General features: G+C 34.3%; 2 protein-coding genes across 3 annotated transcripts; one reads left to right on the forward strand and one right to left on the reverse strand.

Moving 5' to 3' along the window:
• The first annotated feature begins 1,682 nt into the window (after nt 1-1,682).
• On the forward strand, nt 1,683-16,194 carry LOC114191513. Of its 2 annotated transcripts, XM_028080720.1 has the most exons (7): nt 1,684-2,079; nt 3,265-3,373; nt 4,285-4,444; nt 5,260-5,408; nt 5,514-5,665; nt 15,567-15,681; nt 15,799-16,194. In XM_028080720.1, the coding sequence occupies exons 1-7, from the start codon at nt 1,727-1,729 to the stop codon at nt 15,934-15,936; spliced, it is 1,176 nt and encodes a 391-aa protein (XP_027936521.1). In that variant the 5' UTR covers nt 1,684-1,726; the 3' UTR covers nt 15,937-16,194. The 2 variants fall into 2 exon arrangements, with proteins under 2 accessions (XP_027936522.1, XP_027936521.1); XM_028080721.1 differs by lacking the exons at nt 15,567-15,681; nt 15,799-16,194 and adding an exon at nt 7,036-7,780 and having other exon boundaries at nt 1,683-2,079.
• Nucleotides 16,195-18,729: 2,535 nt separating this feature from the next.
• On the reverse strand, nt 18,730-22,874 carry LOC114190245. The gene is made up of 2 exons (XM_028079052.1): nt 22,036-22,874; nt 18,730-18,970 (listed from the first exon to the last, which is right to left on the reverse strand). The coding sequence occupies exons 1-2, from the start codon at nt 22,872-22,874 to the stop codon at nt 18,730-18,732; spliced, it is 1,080 nt and encodes a 359-aa protein (XP_027934853.1).

Genomic DNA, 22,874 nt, shown 5'->3' on the forward strand with positions numbered 1-22,874 from the left:
TCAAGTGTATTACAATCCTTGTTAACAAATAAAAAAAGTCAATAGAATTTAAAAAATAGAAGTGAAACAATATTTGAAATATTTATAAACTTTATATTATTTCTTTATTTTTTTTATTTTGCGAACCTTGTTTCATTATCGTTTGTAAAATTATATAAATTTGTCTTAAAATTTTATTTATGTGTAATTGTGTAATACGATATTGTTTCACTTTATTTTTTAATAATGTCATGTTTCCATTGTCATAATTTTTATTTTTTTATAAAATTGATTACTTAATATTAAAATTAAAAAAAGATGACATAATACAAGCATATTTATTATTCAACTGGACGAAACAAAAGTCTTATACTTATTAAGTATGGTGATGTGATAATCTTTTTATTTGAGAATGTGAATAGATAATGAAACTAGTTTCTGTTTGCCGGTTATCATCCTAATTATATTATTTATCTTGTGACAATAAAATTACCAAAACATTTTACGAACATATTCCAAAATAATAAATGAAAAAGAAATATTTAACCAATAATTCATATTTTGGATGAAATATATTATTTATTTGTCATAATTTATTTAATAAAGTAGAGATAATTTGGGATATCTTAATGGTTCATTAATGTTTTTGCAATATCACTTTGTACACATACTTTTATCTCCAAGTTCTTGATTTGCTAACATGACCTACTAGTTAAAGATAATATAAAAAATATTTGATTTATAATAAAGGAAATATATAAATACTCATATGAACTATTTAGATATTTGTCTGTCCATATAACTATTCTATGGTATCTACAAGTATGTGACAAAAACTATGTATTCTATCAAATCCTGAAGCAATGATAGTTAAATATGAACCTTGGCAAAAAAAAAAAAAAAAACGCAAATTGAAATACGTGCAGTGGCCCAATTACCAAACCTTTGATATGAAATTATTTTAGCAGATGTTATTCTTGCTTTAGAATACATAAATTAGAGCGTAAAAACGGATAATCTGGTTCGATCCAGCTCGATTTATTATGGGATGATTATTTAATAAGTCAATTTAGCGATTTAAAAATATTGAATCCGATATGGTCCATCACGGGTTATTGAGTTAAATGGGTTGGCTCATGGGTTCAATTAATTAAAAAATACAATTTTTTTTTAGTCAAAACTAAATTATAATTCTAATTAAAATCTAAATAAACTTTAATATAATACAAATACAAATAAAAAAAAATTACAAATTATCTTTGTGTTGACCGAAAAAAACAACCTAAGATGACCCAAATGTAAAATCCAACTTAACAAAAAACACTTGTATAACCTTTTATTTGTGGATTAGTGAGTTAACCTGGCTTACCACGGATTCAACCCGGATAAACCAGATTCTATGTGAATCGGGTCAAAAATCAATCCATATTAAAATTTATAAAAAAATTTCAATCTAACTTGATTCGAATCTGTGATGAGTCGAGTTGACCGCGAATTTTGACCCATTTTGATAGTTCTACGAAAAACCCAATTGACGAAATTATGTACCAATTTGGAGAATTGATATCGAAGTATACCATAAAAGTAAACTATTTTTTATTTTAAAATTATTTATTTCTATTTTTATAATTATAATTTTATTAGTAAAAAAAATGAAATGATGCACCGTGGTAAATAATAAATAAAAACAGACGAGGGTTAGTTGAAGATGTGTTAGCGTCGTTCTGTCTGCCACCGAAACCAGAAAATGTGGCGCACATTCGACAGCACCACCCTGAGAGCCTTGCGGCATAGTTCGTTTCTCTTCTCTTCCTCTTCTTCCTCTTCTTCACTCACCGCCATTTGTTACTCCTCTTCCTTCACCACTCTCGCCACAATCATCACTCATCCTCACTCTTTTACCCCAACGTCCCGCGTTTCCTTCAACCACTCGCGCCACTTCGCCGTCCCCGCTCCGCGCTGCGTTTCGTCGCTCCCCAACCTCGACTGGAACGACGCCGTTTCCTGCTCCGAGGTCAATGCGGAAAGCCGCGATGCCGGAACTGTCGACCAAGACACCAAGCCTTGTATTCCCGTCAGAGCCTTCTTCTTCTCTACTAGGTATTTACCCTTCCCCTCTCTTCATCTTCTTTTACTCTAATCATTTCCCAAATTCATTACTATGATTCGTTACTAATTCACTTAGATTTTATTTTTCGTGTAATTTGAAGTTGAGAAACAATGTGAATGTGAAGGAAGGCCGTGGAGGACTGGTTAATTGGTCTGGTCCTTCATAGTTGCAATCTTGGTTTATTATTGTTATTGTTATTACTTAGAGAAAAAGGTAATCCCTTTAGACTCAAATATAAGAAAAAAGAGGTGATGATTGGTTGATTTTTATATAAACTAATTTCAATTCCCTAAACCGTATTTCATTTATTATATGAAAACAAGAATAGTAAATGAAGTTTACTACGATCCTTATTAATGTGATAGTTTGTTGTTAATTTTGCTTATAATTATTTAGTCTTGAGCTAGTATGGAGTTTTAACTGTCATTCAATAGCAAACCTAAGAAGGACTTTACTCTAGCTACCTTAAAGTCATATCAACAGTGATGTGTAATTGTATGGCAATGTAAGAGTGTTTGTTGCATTACCTATGCATAGTCCGATTTCATGGACCAAAAACATAGTTAAATAAAAAAGATAGTTGGCTGCATCGGCATGTTCCTGCAGGGGCTTCAGAATGACTGCAATTGTGTTAGAGTCTTGATTTGTTCTTTAGGTTAATTCAATGGGTTACCATTGAAGACTATAATAATGTGCCCCACCCTTCTCATTCACAAATGTAGTTTTGAATTTTGTAATATTATGCAGTAACTACAAGTGACTTCATTCTTGAATAAATTTGGCATTTATTTTTTAAATGTGAAAATTATGCCTTCAATGCTCCGGGACAATGGTCATTGTTAATTCTCATGAACTTTGCTTGTAGAGTTATACTTGTAGTTGAATAACTACTCTGGTTATCAAGGTTGTCTGCCTCTCAAGAAGTATGATCTTGGGTGTGTTCTTCTAATTTTGTTGTTATTAGAAAGCTATCATTTAGTTTTGTGATAAATCGGAAACTATGAATGTCTTCTCCAGTTATTTGGTAAATTCATGAACTGTTTGGACAGAGTAATATTGAAGATTTTTCAAGTAGGATAACTAAATGTTGCTACCTGCTTGTCGGCTTGTTGTTTCATACTATATATGTATATCAATATTGATTTATTTTGTCTCTTTCATTTCTTTGAATATAGTGTTGATTTAAAAAGCTTGGTGGAACAGAACAAACCAAACTTTGTGCCGCCATCATCACGGATGACTAATTATATAGTTCTTAAGTTTGGTGATATATGTCATTCGAAGGTATGTGGCTCTTGTGTTTTTGTTGTGTCCATTTTGTATTAATTGTTTACCCATGTTCTGCCTTATTTTCTTTCCTTGTTTATAATTTATCATTATTGTAGGTATGGTATGTAGTATCAAGGTAGTACATATCCTGTATGGTTAGGAATAATAAGTATTTGAGGATATGATTTCAGAAAGGATTACAGGTTTTGAGAACATGATTCAAAGTAGTTAATTCACACAAGTGCTTTTCAATTTGCTTTAATTTTACTTGGTGGAAAGATAAATGGTGAAATTGTGGCCTCAACTACTATTGATTGACTATTGTTTATTTTTTCTTGTCTTTAATATTAGTATTATGGTGCTCGATTTAGTCTCACATCGCTTAGGATTGTGAGATGTGGTTCTCTATTTTGCTATAAAAGAGACCCTTTGTAAAGTTTAATACACCAAAAAATAAAAATACTTCCTAGTGTAGTCGTGGACGTAGGCATACATATTGTATACCGAATCACGTTAAATTCTTCGTGTCGTTTATTTTTCTCTCCTTTATTCTTTCTTTATTGCCTTTCCTAACATTTAATATTTATACCTTTTCATATAAAAAACATCATGAGACTAGACTCATGCCAGTTGTGTATTATTCAGATCCCTCTACAATGAGGTTCAGGATAGAATTTGAAGTTGGAGAAATCATCTTTATTCTAACATTTTGCTATGATTTTTGTGAATACAGACAATACGTGTTTAGATTTATTATGTCAAATTGATTCCACTTCTTTGTATCCATTTTCCAATTATATATCACTGTTCTTATGTTATAAAGCATTGATGCTCGGGAGGATCAAGTGTTTGTGTACCTTCTAAACTGTTTTATTAACATTTGAAGTCATAAGATTAATGATAGTAACTGCAAAGTACCTTTTTAGGGCTCGGGTTCTTTCTTGAGTGGAAGCAATGGCTGTTACATGGTGGTTTTTCAGTATGGTTCCATTGTATTGTTTAATGTCGCTGAGCATGAGGTAGATGGCTATTTGAAAATTGTTAAGAAGCATGCATCTGGTCTGCTTCCAGAAATGAGAAAAGATGGTGAGTTCTGAATCCAATTTGTATTTACATTTAAATTATAATGCATAGATTTTCATGTGTTATCAATTGTGGAATATCAAAAATGGCAGAAAGTTAAAAAGCTGCCACGTGAAATACCAGAAATGTTGCAGGTCACAAAGCAGTTGAAATACAACACACACACACACATTATCAGATGAGAACCGTTATTGTGAATTGAAAACTATAAATATAGGCCATTAGGTCATATTTAAATGGTCAATATTAAAAGAAAACGCACATAACTTATTTTAAGTGGTTATGTAACCATTAACTAACTTTTAAGGTGGATCATCCATGCATGTTTTATGTGGTCCAGACATGTAGTTCTCATTTCTCACAATAAGAAAAGTTTTCATTTAATTTGTCTCATATATATATATATATGTGTGTGTGTGTGTGTGTGAATCAAGATATGACTTTATGTAACGAAAATATGACTTTTATTACGAATGATGTATCATATTGGTAAATTCTATTTAACACTCTCGCATGCCTAAGCTTAGTCACTTTTTTCTTGACATTTGTCAGAAAAGCATGTAGACTCTGCCCATGTGTTGTAGCTTGGAATTTGTGATCCATGTACTGGTGGATTCGAGCAGTATTTTTTTGTACACATGAGAAAATGAACTATTATCATAGCGTGTATATTACTGGGTCTTTGAAATTATTATTCATTCAGACACACTATTGCCTTGTTTTGTTTATTACATTTTTCTTTTGTTTATGTTTCTATAGCCTTGCTGAATGCTTTTTATACAATTTAACTTTTATTCTGTTTTGGCTTGAGATTTTAGAGTATGAAGTTAGAGAAAAACCATCTTTAAGCACATGGATGCAAGGTGGGCTAGATTACATAATGTTACAGTACTTGAACATTGACGGAATTCGAACTATTGGTAGTGTTCTAGGTCAAAGTATTGCTCTTGATTACTATGGTCGGCAGGTATGTTCTTCATCTTGTCAGGATTTTCTGATATTTGTATATACCTTATACTGGTGATATTTCACTAAAGGTCTACTTAGCAGCTCCCTTCTGCTTTTATTCTAGGTTGATGGAATGGTTGCAGAATTTACAGACATAAACCGTGAGATGGAAGCAACTGGAAAATTTAAAATGCAAAGGAAGAAACTTTTCCAGTTGGTGGGCAAGGCAAATTCAAATCTTGCTGATGTCATTCTAAAGCTTGGACTATTTGAGAGGTAATAATTCTATATGGTAACAATTTTGCAGGTTAATTTTAATTCCAAAGTTGAAAAAAAAATTGTACTTGTGTTAGTTACTAGTTGCTATATATTTTGGTAGACTCATGTAGTTTCAATATCAAAATCTTAAAGGGCAATCTAATGAATGGAACAGTTGGATCTAAAGAGGGTAGGTGTATGAAACCTTAAGCCCACAAATGGAAGGCTGTTTTTAAGATTTGAATATTATTTCTAGGTCACAAGACAGCAACCTTATCATTCATTACACAAGGTTTTCCCTCTCGAATGTATGTTGGATAGAGAAAAAAGTTAAAGGGTAAATTAAATATTCTGCATCATACACTGCACAAATATGATGTGTACCAGTTACAATATGCAGTACAATACAACAGTAAGATTATTCTAAAAATATATAAAATTAGATATATCAACAAAAATTCATATTTAAAATATACTTCTTGATTATTATTAAAGACTCCCAAAAATTGGTGTTGAGTCTAATTCAACCTTATCAAACTAATTTGTAATGTGAGTATAGAAGAGGCTCTAAGCTGATGTGACTGCTGGATTGGGAAGGCACAAATCATTGTGACATTAAAAAGTTGTTCGACCCATCTTGAAATTCTGTGCCATGGGGATCCTTTACACCCGTCTTAAGAAGCAGGGTTTCAACGGCCTATTTGTTGGCTAAAAAATATGACCTGAACCAAAAACAAAAACAAAAACAAAGGCCAAACACTCGTGTCATGTGTCCCTTTTTTTCCACCGGGGTTCCCCATTTAGAAATAAGAAACGAAGGACACTCACACAATGACACACACACCCCTCTTGATGTTGATGCTATCGCTGCCACTCATCACTGCCGTCGCCGTTAGCCATTGAAGCACTCACGCAGCTCCTGAAACTGCTACCTTGACCGTTATCAGCATCGCCACACCCATGGCCATCATCGCTAGTGCTGCCTTAATAGTTGTTGGCGCTTACCCTCTGTTCTGGTCACTCTTTGTTCTGCTCTCAATTTTTCTTCTTTTACTGTTTTTCTCACTGTCTTTCCTTCAAAATCTATTCAAAACAAAGAACCTATTTTTAGTTGTGTATTAGATCTTACTACTTAAAATTTATTTTTTATTATTTTTTATCATCTATATTATTTTTAATGCATGTGCAAATTTGAGTATGGTTTTCGTATGTTTGTAACTCTTGTCAAGTTATGATTTTTTATTTCCCTTTTTTATCTTCTTATGATCCTTGAGTTTGACAACATTGGATATGATTTCATATGTTGTCTTTTCAAATTATATCTTTAACGTTCTTCCTCAAGTTGGAACATATGTATCACATGGGTCAATCTTGTGGAAAATGATCAGAGATAGCTACTGAAAAGCGAAGATTGGTAGATGACAAGGTGGCTGTTAGGAAGCAAAATTCATGGAAGGTCACAATTCATGGGTAATTGACTCTGGTGCTTCTGATCACATTTCTGGTAATACCTCCTTGTTCTCAACCATTTCATTCCAAGAAAAATCTCATTTTATAACCCTCGCAAATGGTTCTAAAACATCCTCAAAGGGAGTCGGTCAAGCCATCTTATCTCCGTCCTTAAATCTAAAATCTGTCCTTTTTGTCCCTAATTGTCCTTTCAATTTAATTTCCTTAAGTCAGTTAACCAAAACATTGAATTGCTCTGTAACCTTCGATAACAAATCTTTTGTTATACAGGAGCGTGGCTCGGGGAGACGGATTGGAGAAGGATATGAAGCGGGCGGATTATACCATTTTGGATCTCGTCCACGTGTGTCATGTGTTGCAGCCCCCAATCCTAAAATGTTACATGATCGGCTTGGTCACCCTCACCTGTCCAAGTTAAAGAAAATGTTTCCTGAACTTAGTCGTCTCCAGACTTTAGAATGTGAGTCATGTCAACTAGGAAAACATGTTAGATCTACCTTTCCTAAAAGATCTCAATCAAAGTGTACTTCTAGTTTTTCTGTCATCCATTCCGATATCTGGGGACCTAGTCGTGTCTCATCTTTTGGCTTTAGGTATTTTGTTACTTTCATTGATGAATATTCGAGATGTACTTGGGTTTATCTTATGAAAGATCGTTCTGAATTATTATCCCTCTTCACATCCTTTTTGAATGAAATCAAGAATCAATTTGGTCAAGTAATTAAAATCTTAAGAAGTGACAATGCCAAAGAGTATTTTTCGTCTGCTCTTTCTAATGTTGAGTTCCCATGGTATCCTGCACCAGTCTACTTGTCCTCATACGCCACAACAAAATGGTATAGCAGAAAGAAAAAATCGACACTTAGTTGAAACTGCTCGTACCCTTTTGCTTAGTGCCAACGTTCCTGTCCATCACTAGGGAGATGCCATCTTAACTGCAGGTTTTCTTATTAATCGGATGCCATCTTCCTCTCTCAATCATAAGGTTCCTTTCTCCATTCTGTTTCCAGACAATCCTCTCTTTCACACTTCTCCTAGAGTTTTTGGTTGTGTATGTTTTGTTCATGACATGTCTCCCGGGTTAGACAAGCTTTCCGCTCGCTCTCTCAAATGTGTTTTCTTGGGCTATTCACGACTTCAAAAAGGGTATCGATGTTACTCTCCTGAAACCAAGAAATATTACATGTCTGCCAATGTTACATTTTTTGAACAGACCCCTTACTTCTCTCCATTTGTTCAAGATGTCCATGTCATACAGCAGGTCCTTCCTATTCCCGTGGTTGAGTACAATATTTCCAATGTCCCTGTCCCTCCAAGTCTCGACCAAAGTCCTCCTGAGCCATCATCTCCACCTATTGATTCTCTCCAACACAGGACGCCGACGAATAGTCCAGTTGTTCAAGAACATGGTGAATCCCTTACTTCAGATTCTTCTCCCTCGTCTCTTGATCCCACGACTCCTGGTGAAGGTGATTCAGGTTGGCCCATTGCTCTCAGAAAAGGTACTCGTTCCTCTCGAAATCCACATCCCATTTATAATTTTCTTAGCTATCACCGATTATCGCCTTCCTATTGTTCACTTTTATCCTCAGTGTCTTCTGTTGTTATTCCCAAAAATGTGAATGAAGCACTTGATCATCCTGGATGGCGACAAGCCATGATTGCAGAGATGCAGGCTCTTGAAAGCAATCATACTTGGGAGCTCGTGCCCCTCCCTTCGAGTAAGAAGGCTGTTGGTTGTCGATGGGTGTATGCAATTAAAGTTGGCCCTGATGGTCAGGTTGATCGACTCAAAGCCCGATTGGTTGCAAAAGGGTACACTCAGGTTTATGGCCTTGACTATTGTGACACCTTCTCTCCTGTGGCCAAGATGACTACTATTCGCCTCTTCTTTGCAATGGCAGCAATTCGTCACTGACCTCTTCATCAATTGGATATCAAAAATGCCTTCCTTCATGGTGATCTTGAGGAGGAAGTTTACATGGAGCAACCTCCTGGGTTTGTTGCTCAGGGGGAGTCTGGTATGGTATGCAAATTGCATCGATCTTTATATGGCCTCAAACAATCACCACGAGCTTGGTTTGGAAAATTCAGCTCCATTGTTCAGAAATTTGGGTTAAGACGCAGTGAGGCAGATCACTCAGTCTTTTACAAACATACCTCTCCTGGGAAATGTGTCTACCTAATAGTATATGTTGATGATATTGTTATTACAGGAAATGATACTACTGGAATATCTCAACTGAAGGAGCATTTGTGTAAACATTTTCAAACCAAGGATCTCGGAAGCCTCAAATACTTCTTGGGCATTGAAGTAGCTCAGTCAAAAGATGAAGTTGTAATCTCTCAAAGGAAATATGCTCTTGATATATTACAAGAAACAGGTATGATTGACTGCAGACCAGTAGAGAGTCCTATGGACCCAAATCAGAAGTTAACAACAGAAGAAGGCGAATTATTCTCCGATCCAGAGAGATATAGGAGGCTCGTTGGAAAGTTAATTTATCTCACTATTACGAGGCCTGATCTATCTTTCGCAGTTGGAATTGTTAGCCAGTTTATGCAGACTCCATGTCTTGGACATTGGAATGCCATCATCCGTATTTTAAGGTACCTCAAGAAGGCTCCAGGACAAGGTTTGCTATATGAAGATAAAGGAAATGTTCAAATCTCTGGGTACTGTGGTGCTGATTGGGCAGGCTCTCCTATTGACAGACGCTCTACTACGGGATATTCTTGGAGGAAATGTTATCTCTTGGAAAAGTAAGAAGCAAAATGTAGTGGCTCGATCCACCGCTGAAGCTGAATATCGGGCAATGGCGTCTCTCACGTTTGAACTCATGGGTAAAGCAATTTCTTCGAGAGCTTAACTTCTGTGAAATTCAGACCATGAAGATGTATTGTGACAACCAGGCTGCTCTCCACATTGCATCAAATCCAGTGTTTCATGAGAGAACTAAACACATAGAAATTGACTGCCACTTTGTTCGAGAAAAATTGATGACCAAGGAAATTTGTACTGAGTTCGTTGGGTCAAATGACCAACTTGCAGATGTGTTGACCAAGTCATTAAGGGGACCTCGGATTGAGTTCATTTGTTCCAAGCTTGGTTCATACAATTTGTATGCTCCAGCTTGAGGGGGAGTGTTAGAATTATTACCTATTGTATCATTAACCCTATGTGTAGGGTGTTGAGTGTGGGAAACTACCTACTGTCGTATCTACTATTGCATGTAATCATGCCTAGTATCTTAGAGTAGTCTTTTCATATCTTTTCATATGTACTTGCTTACTTCATTATAAATAGAAGAGGAGGAGAGTGGTACTGTTGTCCACTACTCATATTTTAAAGTCTCAGTCTCAAGTAACCTGTTGTCCATCAGTCGTCTAACTCGTTCTCTTGATTGTGTTGTTTCTTTTACCCACAATTCTGTGTGTTTACAGGATCGGAGTTCAAAACAGGTGATTGGCACAGGATGTGAGTCTCATGGTCTTTATCATCTCCGTCCTTCTACACAAGTTGGTGTAGTTATGGAGTCTCCCTCTTTTCTTCATGCTCAGTTAGGTCATCCAAGCCTTGCTAAGTTACAACAGCTTGTCCCTGCCTTGTCCAAATTATCTCATTTTGTGTGTGAGTCATGCCAATTAGGCAAACATAGTCGTACTTCCTTTCCTCGTAGTGTCACACGTGGTGCTTCATCCCCTTTTGCATTGGTTCACTCTGACATTTGGGGTCTTAGCCGTGTTAAGTCTACTTTAGGTTTTCAATATTTTGTTACTTTCATTGATGATTATTCTAGATGTACTTGGTTATTTTTAATGAAACATCGTTCGGAATTATTTCATATCTTTCAATCTTTTTTTCATGAAATTAAAACTCAGTTCGGTGTTTCTATTCGAGTTTTGCGCAGTGATAATGGCCGTGAATATGTTTCTCATTCTTTTAAACAATTTATGGCTTCTCACGGTATTCTGCATCAAACTTCTTGTGCTTATACCCCTCAACAAAATGGTGTAGCTGAACGTAAAAATAGACATCTTATTGAAACCACTCGCACTCTTTTAATTCATGGAGCGGTTCCTGAACATTTTTGGGATGATGTTATTCTTACTGCATGTTATCTTATTAATCGCATGCCTTCTTCGGTTTTAAAGAATAACATCCCTCATTCCATTTTATTTTCTCATGACCCTCTTCATCCCTTACCTCTAAGAGTTTTCGGGTCTACATGTTTGTTCATAATTTCAGTCCTGGTCTTGACAAGCTTTCTCCTAGATCACATAAGTGTGTTTTCTTAGGGTTTACAAGATCACAAAAAGGATACAAATGTTTTTCTCCTTTTCTTAATCGTTATTTTGTGTCTGCAGATGTCACCTTTGATGAGTTCTCCCTTTATTTTATGAGTCAAACTTCACCTCTACCTCCATCTAGTTCTGACACCTCTTCTCATACCTTTAATGTTCCTCTTGTTTGTGACCCTCTTACTGTTTCTTCGTCACCATCGGTTCCTGCTCCACAGTCCGCTTCTCCACCACCTCTTCAGGTTTATAGTCGCCGAAACCGATCACAACTACCACCATGTGACTCCACTCAAGTGCCAACTGCTCTGTCTCCTCCGGCTCTGACACCTGAGTCTGACCTTCCCATTGCCCTCCGAAAAGGTATGCGTTCTACCCGTAATCCCTCTCCCCATTATATTGCTTTGAGTTATCATCGCTTGTCATTACCTTTTTATACATGTCTTTCCTCTCTTTCTTCTGTGACCATTCCAAAAACTGTTCGTGAAGCTTTAGCCCATCCTGGTTGGCGTCAGGCCATGACAGATGAACTAAATGCTCTTCATAACAGTGGAACTTGGGATCTAGTCCCGTTACCGTCTGGAAAATCTGTTGTTGGTTGCAGGTGGGTGTTTGCTATCAAAGTTGGACCTGATGGTACTATTGATCGCCTCAAAGCTCGTCTTGTGGCCAAAGGTTATATTCAAATTTTTGGTTTGGATTATGGTGATACTTTTTCCCCCGTGGCAAAGATGGCTTCTGTTCGTTTATTTATCGCCATGGCTGCTCTTCAACAATGGTCTCTTTATCAACTGGATGTTAAAAATGCTTTCCTCAATGGTGATTTGCAAGAAGAAATCTATATGGAGCAACCTCCAGGGTTTGTTGCTCAGGGGGAGTCTTCTGGGATGGTATGTCGTCTTCGCAAATCACTATATGGCCTAAAACAATCTCCTAGGGCCTGGTTTGGAAAGTTTAGCAATGTTGTTCAACAATTTGGTATGACTCGGTGTGAAACAGATCATTCTGTTTTTTATCAACACTTGAGTGCTGGATGTGTTTACTTGATAGTATATGTTGATGACATCGTTCTTACAGGGAGTAACAACCATGGCATCTCTCAGTTGAAACAACATATCTGTCATCATTTTCAGACAAAAGATCTTGGCAAACTCAGATATTTCTTGGGTATTGAGGTGGCACAGTCCAATGATGGTATTGTTATATCTCAAAGAAAGTATGCCATGGATATTTTGGAGGAAACTGGGTTGGTGAGTTCAAAGTCTGTTGATACACCCATGGATCCCAATACTAAACTTCTACCAAATCAGGGGGAGCCTATATCTGATCCTGAGCAGTATAGAAGATTAGTTGGAAAATTAAATTATCTTACCGTTACTCGTCCTGACATTTCTTTTGCAGTCAGTGTGGTAAGCCAATTTCTTAATTCCCCATGTGAAGATCATTGGAATGCAGTCATTCGAATCTTGAAGTATATTAAAAGATTTCCTGGAAAAGGATTGTTATATGGTTCTAATAACCATTCAAGAGTTGTTTGCTATTCAGATGCTGATTGGGCAGGATCTCCTTCTGATAGAAGATCTACATCTGGGTATTGTGTCTCCATTGGTGGTAACTTGATCTCGTGAAAAAGTAAGAAACAGAGTGTTGTAGCAAGATCCAGTGCAGAAGCAGAATATAGAGCTATGGCCTCAGCTGCCTGTGAACTTGTTTGGCTCAAGTAATTGCTTCAAGAGTTACAATTTGGAGATGTTACTCAAATGACACTTGTGTGTGACAATCAAGCTGCTCTTCATATTAGCTCTAATCCTGTCTTTCATGAGAGGACCAAACACATTGAGATTGATTGTCATTTCATTCGAGAAAAGGTTTTGTCTGGAGATATCAAGACTGAATTTGTTAACTCAAGTGATCAGTTAGCAGATATTTTTACTAAGTCTTTACGGGGACCTAGAATTGATTATATTTGTAACAAGCTTGGCACATACGATTTGTATGCTCCAGCTTGAGGGAGAGTGTTAGATATTGTTTGATATTATTAAGATATTGTTAGATATTGATAACCACAATATCAAACAATATCTTCTATTTAATCTTTTTATTTTCAGTTACTCTTTTTACTTGTACCTCTCTCTATTATAAATAGATTACCCTATGTGTGGTTTATACACAAGGAAGATTAATCTCAATCCCTATTTTCTTTATTCTCAACAGTAGTAAACAATTTTTGCCGGAAAAATGTCTGGTAAACCATACTGGTCAGAAAAATGATGGTGGTAAATAGTACTTATTAGAAAAATGTTGGTGGTGGTAAATACAACCCAGTAATATTTATGTACGTGCTCCCCATTTCTCCTCTATTCTTGTATACAACTGACCTTCGTCATTACTGGACTAGGCTTTTTGGGCCCTAACCCCTTTCCTTCCTGCCTCTTCTTACATATACTCTCCTAATAGGAGGTCTGTTACTAACAATACTCCCTCCCAAAAGTTTCACCTTGTTTTCAAGGTGAAAGTGGAAAAGTTTTATTAGAGTATCAAACGATTCCCTAGTAGCTTCAAGGTCAGGTAGATTTTTCCATTTTATTGGAACCTCAGCTCCTTCTTCGGAATTGTTACAAACTGCTATGACTTCTAGAGGTTCAATTTGCTGTTCCAGATCTTCTGATACCATTAAAGGCATAGGTTGGGTGTGATAGTAGAGCCGATAGCTTTCTTTAGGAGTGATATATGAAAAACTGGGCGAATTCTGCTTTCTTTAGGCAATTGTATTGTAATTTATAAGCAAGCTGTCTCACCTTCTTGATAATCTGATAAGGGCCACAAAGTTGCAGACTCAGCTTCTCATTCCTAAGGGGGATTTACCAGAAAAGTTGATTGGAGTGTTGTACAGTGCAGTTGACCAAGTTCAACTCTAAGGTGATTGAAATCGCATATTGACTATATGTACGACCGGAATGCTTATAAGGCTTGCACAATCCTTTATGGCTTGATTTTGTAGAGTTGAGTTACATTTATAAATCATAGAAGATTATTTGTCTTCAACTAAAAACATAAAAATCTGGTCCAGTGGAATATCAGAATCGAACTGTAAAAGAAGCAGAAGGTGCAAGTCAGTAACAGAGCATTGAGAGAGAAAGAATTGAGGAGAGAGACTCGGAGAGAAGTTGGTTCCCTCTTGCATAAAAATCCCTCATGTTGCGAAGGCTCCAATTTATTGCTTTTCCTTGTGACTCTTTTGCTAATTCTCAATTCCGCAGAATGTGGATCCATTCCACTTGGTGATTTTGTGTAACTAAGTTGACGCAAAGGTATTGTTATGTTTTTCATGTTCCCCATCATACGGTATGCTGCTCCCCTCATTTGTGAACGTGACACAAAAGAAGCCTGTTAATGGAAACTAGGCCCACATAAAGCTTATTTCCCAATGTGTCATGTTTCTCGGTGATTTTAAGACAAGAAATTTATTTCCGCGTTGTCCTGCTTTCAGCTATTTGTGGTGTATGCTATGGTGGTGTATATGGTGAATGTTGGGTTTGTCATTGGAAATGTTTTGTGATCCCGAATGAGCTCAGTTGAACTGTTTAAATGTTGTATTTGGTAGATTACTCAGGGCTTTAAATAGCGGTATAAAGCCGTTGCCGCTCCTTCCTGCTACAAGGGTTGCCATAGTGGAGCAGTTTAGTGTAGTAGCAGCACCAGAGTGGTTGTAATAGTACAGGGGAACTACTTTTTATTTTTAATGGTGAATGTGGTAGTTGAGTAATTTTTGTACAAACTAAATAAAAATTTTCTAAATAGCAGTTATTTGGCTCTAGTGTTTTTTGGGCTGGTTGTTAACGCCCTCTGGGATTTGAAACATTGGTTTATATTATTATATTATTATATTACTGTTGGAATGCAGAACTATTAACGATTCTGTTCGTATCCAATGGTGCATTGTATTCTGATTTATAAATCATATCCCTTGATGCATTGTTTTCTTAATTCTCATATATTATTGCAAATATAAATTGCAGTAGTAAATTAGAAAGCTTGTTACCCAAGGTAATCAGAAAGGACCGTGTGTGTACCTGAAGATATTAAAATTTCAAATCTTAGTAACTTTCTTTCTATTTGTCTTATTATAAAATATAAATGCTTTTCGCAGATCAGACATTGCTTGGAAAGATGCCAAATATGCTCAGATATGGGAATATCTCAGAGATGAATTTGAATTAACTCAGAGATTTGCAAGTCTTGATTTCAAGTTGAAATTTGTGGAGGTGTAACTTCTGGGCAACAATTGTTGTTTGATTCTCTTTCCCCACTTTCCCTTGACATTCTTTTCCTTTTTTATTTATATGTTTGCATTTTAACTATTTCCCCTTTTAATTTTGCAGCATAACATCCGTTTTCTGCAAGAAATTCTTCAAAATAGGAAATCCGATTTCCTTGAGTGGCTCATAATTGCGTTGATTGGTGCTGAAATCCTTTTGTCTCTCTATGACATTGTTCAACGGTCTGCCATGAAATTTTAGCCGCACTTTTTTTCTGTAAGGATTGTAGGATACTAGTTGTTGGCTTTACTCAGCTTTTAGATATTGGTGGCTCATGCTATAAAACATTCTGTCTCTTGTAAATAACAAATTGAAACTCTAAACTCAGTTCTTTAATTTAGTCAATTGTATAACTTCACGTGTGGAATAATATCACTCACTCCAATACTCTGCTTCAATGTCTCTTGTAATATAATTTTGTCAATTCAATCAATCAGAATTCAGGAAGTTGCCAATTTTGATGACCTATTCGTCCAAATGATATATTCATTGCCAATACATTTTTTATTTCGTAAAACCATACCAAATGAATCTCTTTCAACCCTTTGACCTGTAGTCCAAAATGGTAATGTAAGGTGTATATTTATAAAAAAAAAATTGTACTTTTTATTAAGCTCTTCATCATTAACTTATTAATTATATTAATAGTCATATTCACGTGAGCTTTATTGGTAGTTGTGTTCAAAATAATAATGGTTTGATATGCACACGAATTTGAAGACAGTTTCTTCCTACATCTTTATATAATATCTTTTTTCAATTTATCTTTTTAAAATAATACAATTTGAATGTTATTTTTTAACTTTCGGATCATGCAAATCCGAAAACTAAAGATGACTGAAATTTCTCTTTTAGCTTGATAGATAGTGAGAAGCAAGAAAAAACCGACCTAGGAATGTCTGATTACAGGTTAAAATAGATTAGCCCAAAACTTGAAACGTTAACTTTAGAGCAAACAAAATAAATTAAACTATTATTATTATTATTATTATTATTTATTTTAAATAAGGGCTACAAAATACAATATATAAAGATGAAAGTAAAAATACAATATAATCACGAGGGACTATATTACTACTATCCATGAAGCATAAGCCTAAGCAAAACAAAACCGCATAATTAATTTATCTTAAATGTTGTGTAATTTGTAGAGGGAAATGCGTTCATAAATTATCTTAAATACTTGCTCATTTAGGTGGTGTAACTTTTAAACTAATAATATTAGATTCTTATAAAATGTTTAACTACATTTTATCAATTAAACTAAAATTAAATTTTCATTTATAACCAATTTAATCACAAATTCTTGTGTTTTAATATAAGGTATAGTTACTAATTTGGTATCCCAATTTTTTGAAAATGTTCAATTTGGTACCCGAACTTTAGGAATGTTCAATTTGGTACCCAAATTTTAAACAGGTTTATTTTAATACCTTCTGTTAAACACTACTTAATGTCATTAAACTTCTATTGAGGTGACACTATGTATCAGAGACATAACGAAAATAAAGGTTATGCACGTGGATTTAGTGGTAAAAAACATTTTCGAAGTAAATAATAAAAATCAAAATGCGTGATTACCGAATTGGGAAAAAAAATTAGGACAGAGTGAAGTTCAAGTATAGAAGGAAAAATTAATACAGAAACTATGTAAAATCTGAAAGTTGGATTTGAGAATTAGGGTTCGTAACAAATAATAACTCAATGGAGAAATATTACTAAAATGCTAATTATTGAAGACGTCAAATATCAGAAAATAATATAATAGACATTCAACAATTTTAAACTTTAGTTTCAGATTTCTTTAGAATTCAAACACTATCCAAACATCAAAACAGAGAATCAGTCATTATGTTTTTTGACGGTTAAATATTTTACATGATATTTTGTGTTCATCTTTCAAGCTACATCTTGGGGTATATTGGGGCTTTGTTTAGAAAAAAAAAATGGAAATTTTCATATAAGTACAAAAGCTTCAGAGACACTAGTATGGGATATCTCCACATAGAAGTTTTCTGTGTACCAAAAATAGTATTAACAATTGAAACTCCTTGCTATATCCAATTCTAATAAAACTCAATTCATTGCTCCCAGTAAAGCATGAGAATTAAAAATTAGGATGTGCAGGCTTTAACACGGAAGTAAAATATTTTCCATTGCCCTTAAATAGGTAAAGCAAAAGGAAGAGCGCCTGTAATCTTGTTATAATCATGAGTGAAGATGATGTAACCAAATCATGCCTATCAAACAGCTTCCATCTATGGTATGCCCTAATGATCAAATCAATGATTATACCTTAATATAATTGTTTTTTGTTTTCAATAGTAGTCAAGGATTCGAATAAAGAAAGTACGCATTGACACCAAGAGATTATTACATCAGTGTAGTTGATGTATTCCCAACGATGTTCATATCTCAAACATAGCCTATCACACACAACCAGCAAATAAACTATTTTTATAGCAAAGAAAACCATGCAAAAAGAATCTTGAAGAACAACAACAGAATGTGAGTGGAGGTAAAACTATCCAACATGTTGGATATACGAATTGTTTGAGAGAGAATTTCCAGAAAAACTAATTTAAAAATAAGAAATTGATATTATCTCTAATCCAAAATTTAAAAGAAAAATATGAATTTTTTCATATGTTATTCAACTTGTTTATTTTTACGTTATAAAACTTAAACCCACTTTTAAAAAAAGAAAAGAAATGAACGTAAAATTCAATGAGGCTTAATTGAAGCCTAAAGTAGTTTAGCATATATATCACTAATAACATGACACATATAAGCATGCATATATTATCAAAAGTGGTCAAAATCATACGTACGTCATAAACAACATTAAAGGAAAGCACAATATTTATTCGAATTCAAGAAATCCAAACACTACTAAGAAGTTCATAAAAAGATAATGTAAAGAAGATTAAACACAGTTGTTGAAGATGTTGTTTGAAAACTAGGTTATGTTGTACACAAAACCTTGAAATCTTCTCAAGAAAACTGGGTTGGTGAAGATGGTCGAGAAGTTGGCGGGGATTTGTTTCCTTTGCGAAGATATTTTCTAGCCCAAGCATGCTTGCCATTAATGGAGAGCTTGACTTTGTTTGTGGTCTCAAGCAAATAATCAACCATATCAACTGCCCTTGACCGAATCACTACACGAGCATACAATGGCTGATCAGGTGGAACCACCTCTTGCATATACAGTTCTTCAACTATATCGCCATACCTTCTGATTCTCACAAACAAATGTTAAAAACATGTTACAACAATTACCCACATCACATATAGAGTCATCAATTTCTACTCAAGTTACCATAATATAGTTTTTTTTCTGAAGAAATTCAAATATTCATTGATTTCAATTTGTCCTGTACGGATGGACAAAATTCATTCAGTGTGATAAAATCATTAAATAACAATTAATTTTACGGGCTAAAAAAAATAGTCATTATTTTGATCAAGTTAGATAACATTTGTGGCCAATTTAGACATTAATTTCTTTTGGTAAGTAATGTTAGTGACTAATAATTTTTAGTTTATAAATTAGTATTTAAAATTAGTCACTATATAGTGACCAATTATTTTTAGTCTCTAAAATGATTTATATTTACCGAGTTTCCTGTAGTGCATATTATATATTGTGGATTTATAATAAAAGTTATAATTTTTTTACATCTTAAATAAGTCTGAAGAGTAAAAAAATTTAGGGTTTAGAATTTAAGGTTTAAGATTTAGGATTTAGGGTTTAGGGTTTTTGAGGGCTTTTGGAGAGTAAAGGTTATACCATCTATAAAATTCTTTGTATGGCAGACTATTCTAAATGAGGTGCCGACAATGATTAACTTAAGGCATAGAGGAGTCCTTTTAAACAATGTTAGTTGTGTTATGTGCGGTGAGCAAGACGAGACCATCAATCATCTCCTATTTACCTGTAAAGTAGCTACCAACATATGGAATATGTGTATAACAAATGGACGGGAACTTGGGGGTAAGTTATAACCAAATTCAAACACCTTTTGAGCATTTTCATCTTTTAGAGCTAAACCTCAAAGGTAATATGTTATGGAAAGGGGTGTGGATTGCTTTAGTGTAGACTTTATGGAATCATAGCAACAATATTGTTTTTAGGAATGGTGTACCAAATCTTAAAGAGATCTTTAGTTTGGCCCAAGTGAAGGTATGGGCATGATTGAAAAGTAAATGACAAATGTAAATTTTTCATTTTCTGATTTGAGTCTATGTCACATCTTGTGTTTAAGATCCATAGCTTAGAAACCCTTTATCCTTTTTGCTTTACTATGCTAGAGGCAATAATAAGCTATCTGTATAGGGTTTTCTAACTTATAGTATAGACTTTATGGTCTAGAGTGCTTGCTTTTTCCTAGCAGATGTGGTCTTCCGCTCTCTATCTATGGATTAATCACTCTATGTTTGGATGAGTTCTTTGTAGAGTAGGTGCAGGTAGAGATCTACCTGAGAATTCATTGAAACCACTTTATTCACTTGCATGTTCAATATGCAAGAGGAGTGGTTGTAACTTGTGACAAGTCGATATTATTTGCTTGACAGCTAAGTAAAGCATAAATGACTAAAAGAATACCCTATGTACTCACCTTACATATAGGTATAGGATAGTATTCATAACTCTTTGTGAAAATTTATAGAAAGATGAAAATGATCTTGGTAGCTAAAACTATATATGCTATATTTGTTGGTTTTGTAATTCATAAACTAGTTTTTTTTTTTTTTTTCTGTGTAAAAGGGTTAAAGCACTCCAAATGCTTTATTATTAATATATCGTTTATTTGTCGATAAAGAAAACACCTTAAATAAATCTATATAATCCCTAATAATTTTTTTTTTATCAATATCTACACTAGATAGCGTTTTCAAGGATAAACCAAATATAAGATTACAAAATTTGACCTAGATTCGACTCAAGGTATTAAATTAAGTGCATACTCTTCATTTATTATTTATGCTCAATTATTTGCATTAGTACGTTGTTAATGCAATGGATGATAATGATCACCTGTGTTGGAAGTAGCAGAAGTTGGGATCTTGTAATTGACTATATTTGACTAATTCATCATTAAATTAACCATTTCTCAATTAAACACTAATATGAAATTGTTATATATTATATTTTTTTTTTCATGGAGGATATAAAATGCTTGATTATATCACAAATACTTAGATATCATATTTTATTAACTTTTATAATACTTAATTAGCATGGATGATATATTAGATTTTTCCCCAATTCATTAGATATTATAATAGGGGTTTGCACCAATATCATTAATAATTAGTAGATATTATATTTTTTCAATATATTACAATAATATTTTTATTTCATTACAGTGGATTTTATGTTGTGAATTATCTTAAGTCACGACAATAAACTTGAGTTATAAATAATTTTTATTTTGCTTAAATTCGTTATATATAGATTCCAAATTGTCTGAAACCATTCATTAATAAAGTTTTGTTTGTTAACTGTGATTTCCTAACTCTACTTTAACACAGGTTAAGGATATAATCATAAAACAAAATAATACTATTAATAAAAATATTGAAATGTCAATGGTTGATGTAAGGACTAAAATGTGTGAACTATTACAATAATTCTAGTGAGCCTTACACATAATAAGACAATTACATACATAATCATTGTTCTATTTATTTAACATATATAATGATAATTAACCGTATTCTCATTGAAAATCAAATAATAGTTGTTCTGTTGTTAACTGTAGTTTCTATAACAATATATCATTTAAGAAATCTTTTACTATAGTTCAAAGGTTCAAATATATTTGAAATCAATTAGAATTTATTTTTTATCTTAAATTTTGATATATTTTATTGATAATATTTAAAAATAAATAGATATATATATATATAAATTCATTTTAACAAAACTATGTTAACATTTTTTTATATTTTAAATGATACTTTAGGTTGCTTTTGTGAACCGGTCTAAAACCAATTTAAATGTTACTTTGAAACATTGTATGAGATATCATACAAATTTAACGTAATTGATTATGATAACTATATGTATTTAGTTTTAAAATTTTGACACCAAATTTATATCAAAATTTGGGAAAAAACAGATTTTAATTTTGTAATAAAATTTGGGATAAAAACATATTTAATCGTGATTCAAACTCTTTCAAAGTAACACTGATCGATTTAAAGTTCCAAAAGCAATCCAAACTAATTAACTAAAATAAATTATAAACCATTGAATCCAAACCAAAGAGATGTATAATTTATAGAGTAAAGTACCTTGCAAAGAAAGCTCGAACTTCAGACTCCGAAATAGGGTAGCCCTTAGAGAATGTCATGAAGATAATCCTCTCATCAACAGGCACCTCCTGCATTTGATCACTGCTTGTAGAAGTAATACTAGTTTGATTCATCATGGCAACAAGCTCATTCAAATGTTGTTGGTTTGAAACATCATAACTCTGCACAGGAAGATAAGCATTGCCATTGGAACTTCCTTCACCCCATTGTGGTGGTGCTGCTAATGCAGCATTTTGAGACACAACAGCAACACCAGGAGGCACTGGAGTATGATACACCACATGTTTGACATAAGGACTTGCTCCATAAGCTTTTTCAAACTCCATCTTCTGTTCCCTCACACCCTTCGCATACTGCACTTCTTGCACTATGTCTGTGAAGGCTCTCACACAAACGTTGTCCAGCAACTTGGTGATTGCTCCAATGATAACCACACGGTTATGGTGGAAGTATTTGAAGGATGCGGAATGGTGCAAGATGCTTCTGATCAAAGGCAAGTTCTCGTCTTTGAAAGCAGCATCATCGTAAGGGAAATGGGAACTCTCGATGCACTTCAAAACCAACGTGGCCTCATCTGCAAGGCTATTGATCATGGGGTCAGACCATTGCAGCAAGTTCTTGATCATGCACATGTTCTTGCACTGTTTTTCAAGCCACATCAAGAAGGCCATCACATGGGTGGATTGGCTGGTGTCACGACGGAGCACCACCACCAAACGGGTGAAGAGAAGACGGTCGATGCTGTGGAAGTTGAAGAACTCTTCTCTGCTAACACTCACATTGGTTCCTAGGTCTTGACTTGGAAGGAAACAAGCCAT

Source organism: Vigna unguiculata, chromosome 7, assembly GCF_004118075.2.
Source record: "Vigna unguiculata cultivar IT97K-499-35 chromosome 7, ASM411807v1, whole genome shotgun sequence".
NCBI lineage: Eukaryota > Viridiplantae > Streptophyta > Magnoliopsida > Fabales > Fabaceae > Vigna > Vigna unguiculata.

Excerpts from the sequence above, each read along its gene's own strand:
- LOC114191513 (XM_028080720.1), top strand. The coding sequence starts at position 1,727 with ATGTGGCGCACATTCGACAGCACCACCCTGAGAGCCTTGCGGCATAGT. Across the intron at positions 5,409-5,513 it reads TTGATTACTATGGTCGGCAG|GTTGATGGAATGGTTGCAGA; the intron begins GTATGTTCTTCA and ends CTTTTATTCTAG. Across the intron at positions 5,666-15,566 it reads AAGCTTGGACTATTTGAGAG|ATCAGACATTGCTTGGAAAG; the intron begins GTAATAATTCTA and ends TGCTTTTCGCAG.
- LOC114190245 (XM_028079052.1), bottom strand. The coding sequence starts at position 22,874 with ATGGCTTGTTTCCTTCCAAGTCAAGACCTAGGAACCAATGTGAGTGTT. Across the intron at positions 18,971-22,035 it reads GTTCGAGCTTTCTTTGCAAG|AAGGTATGGCGATATAGTTG; the intron begins GTACTTTACTCT and ends TGTGAGAATCAG.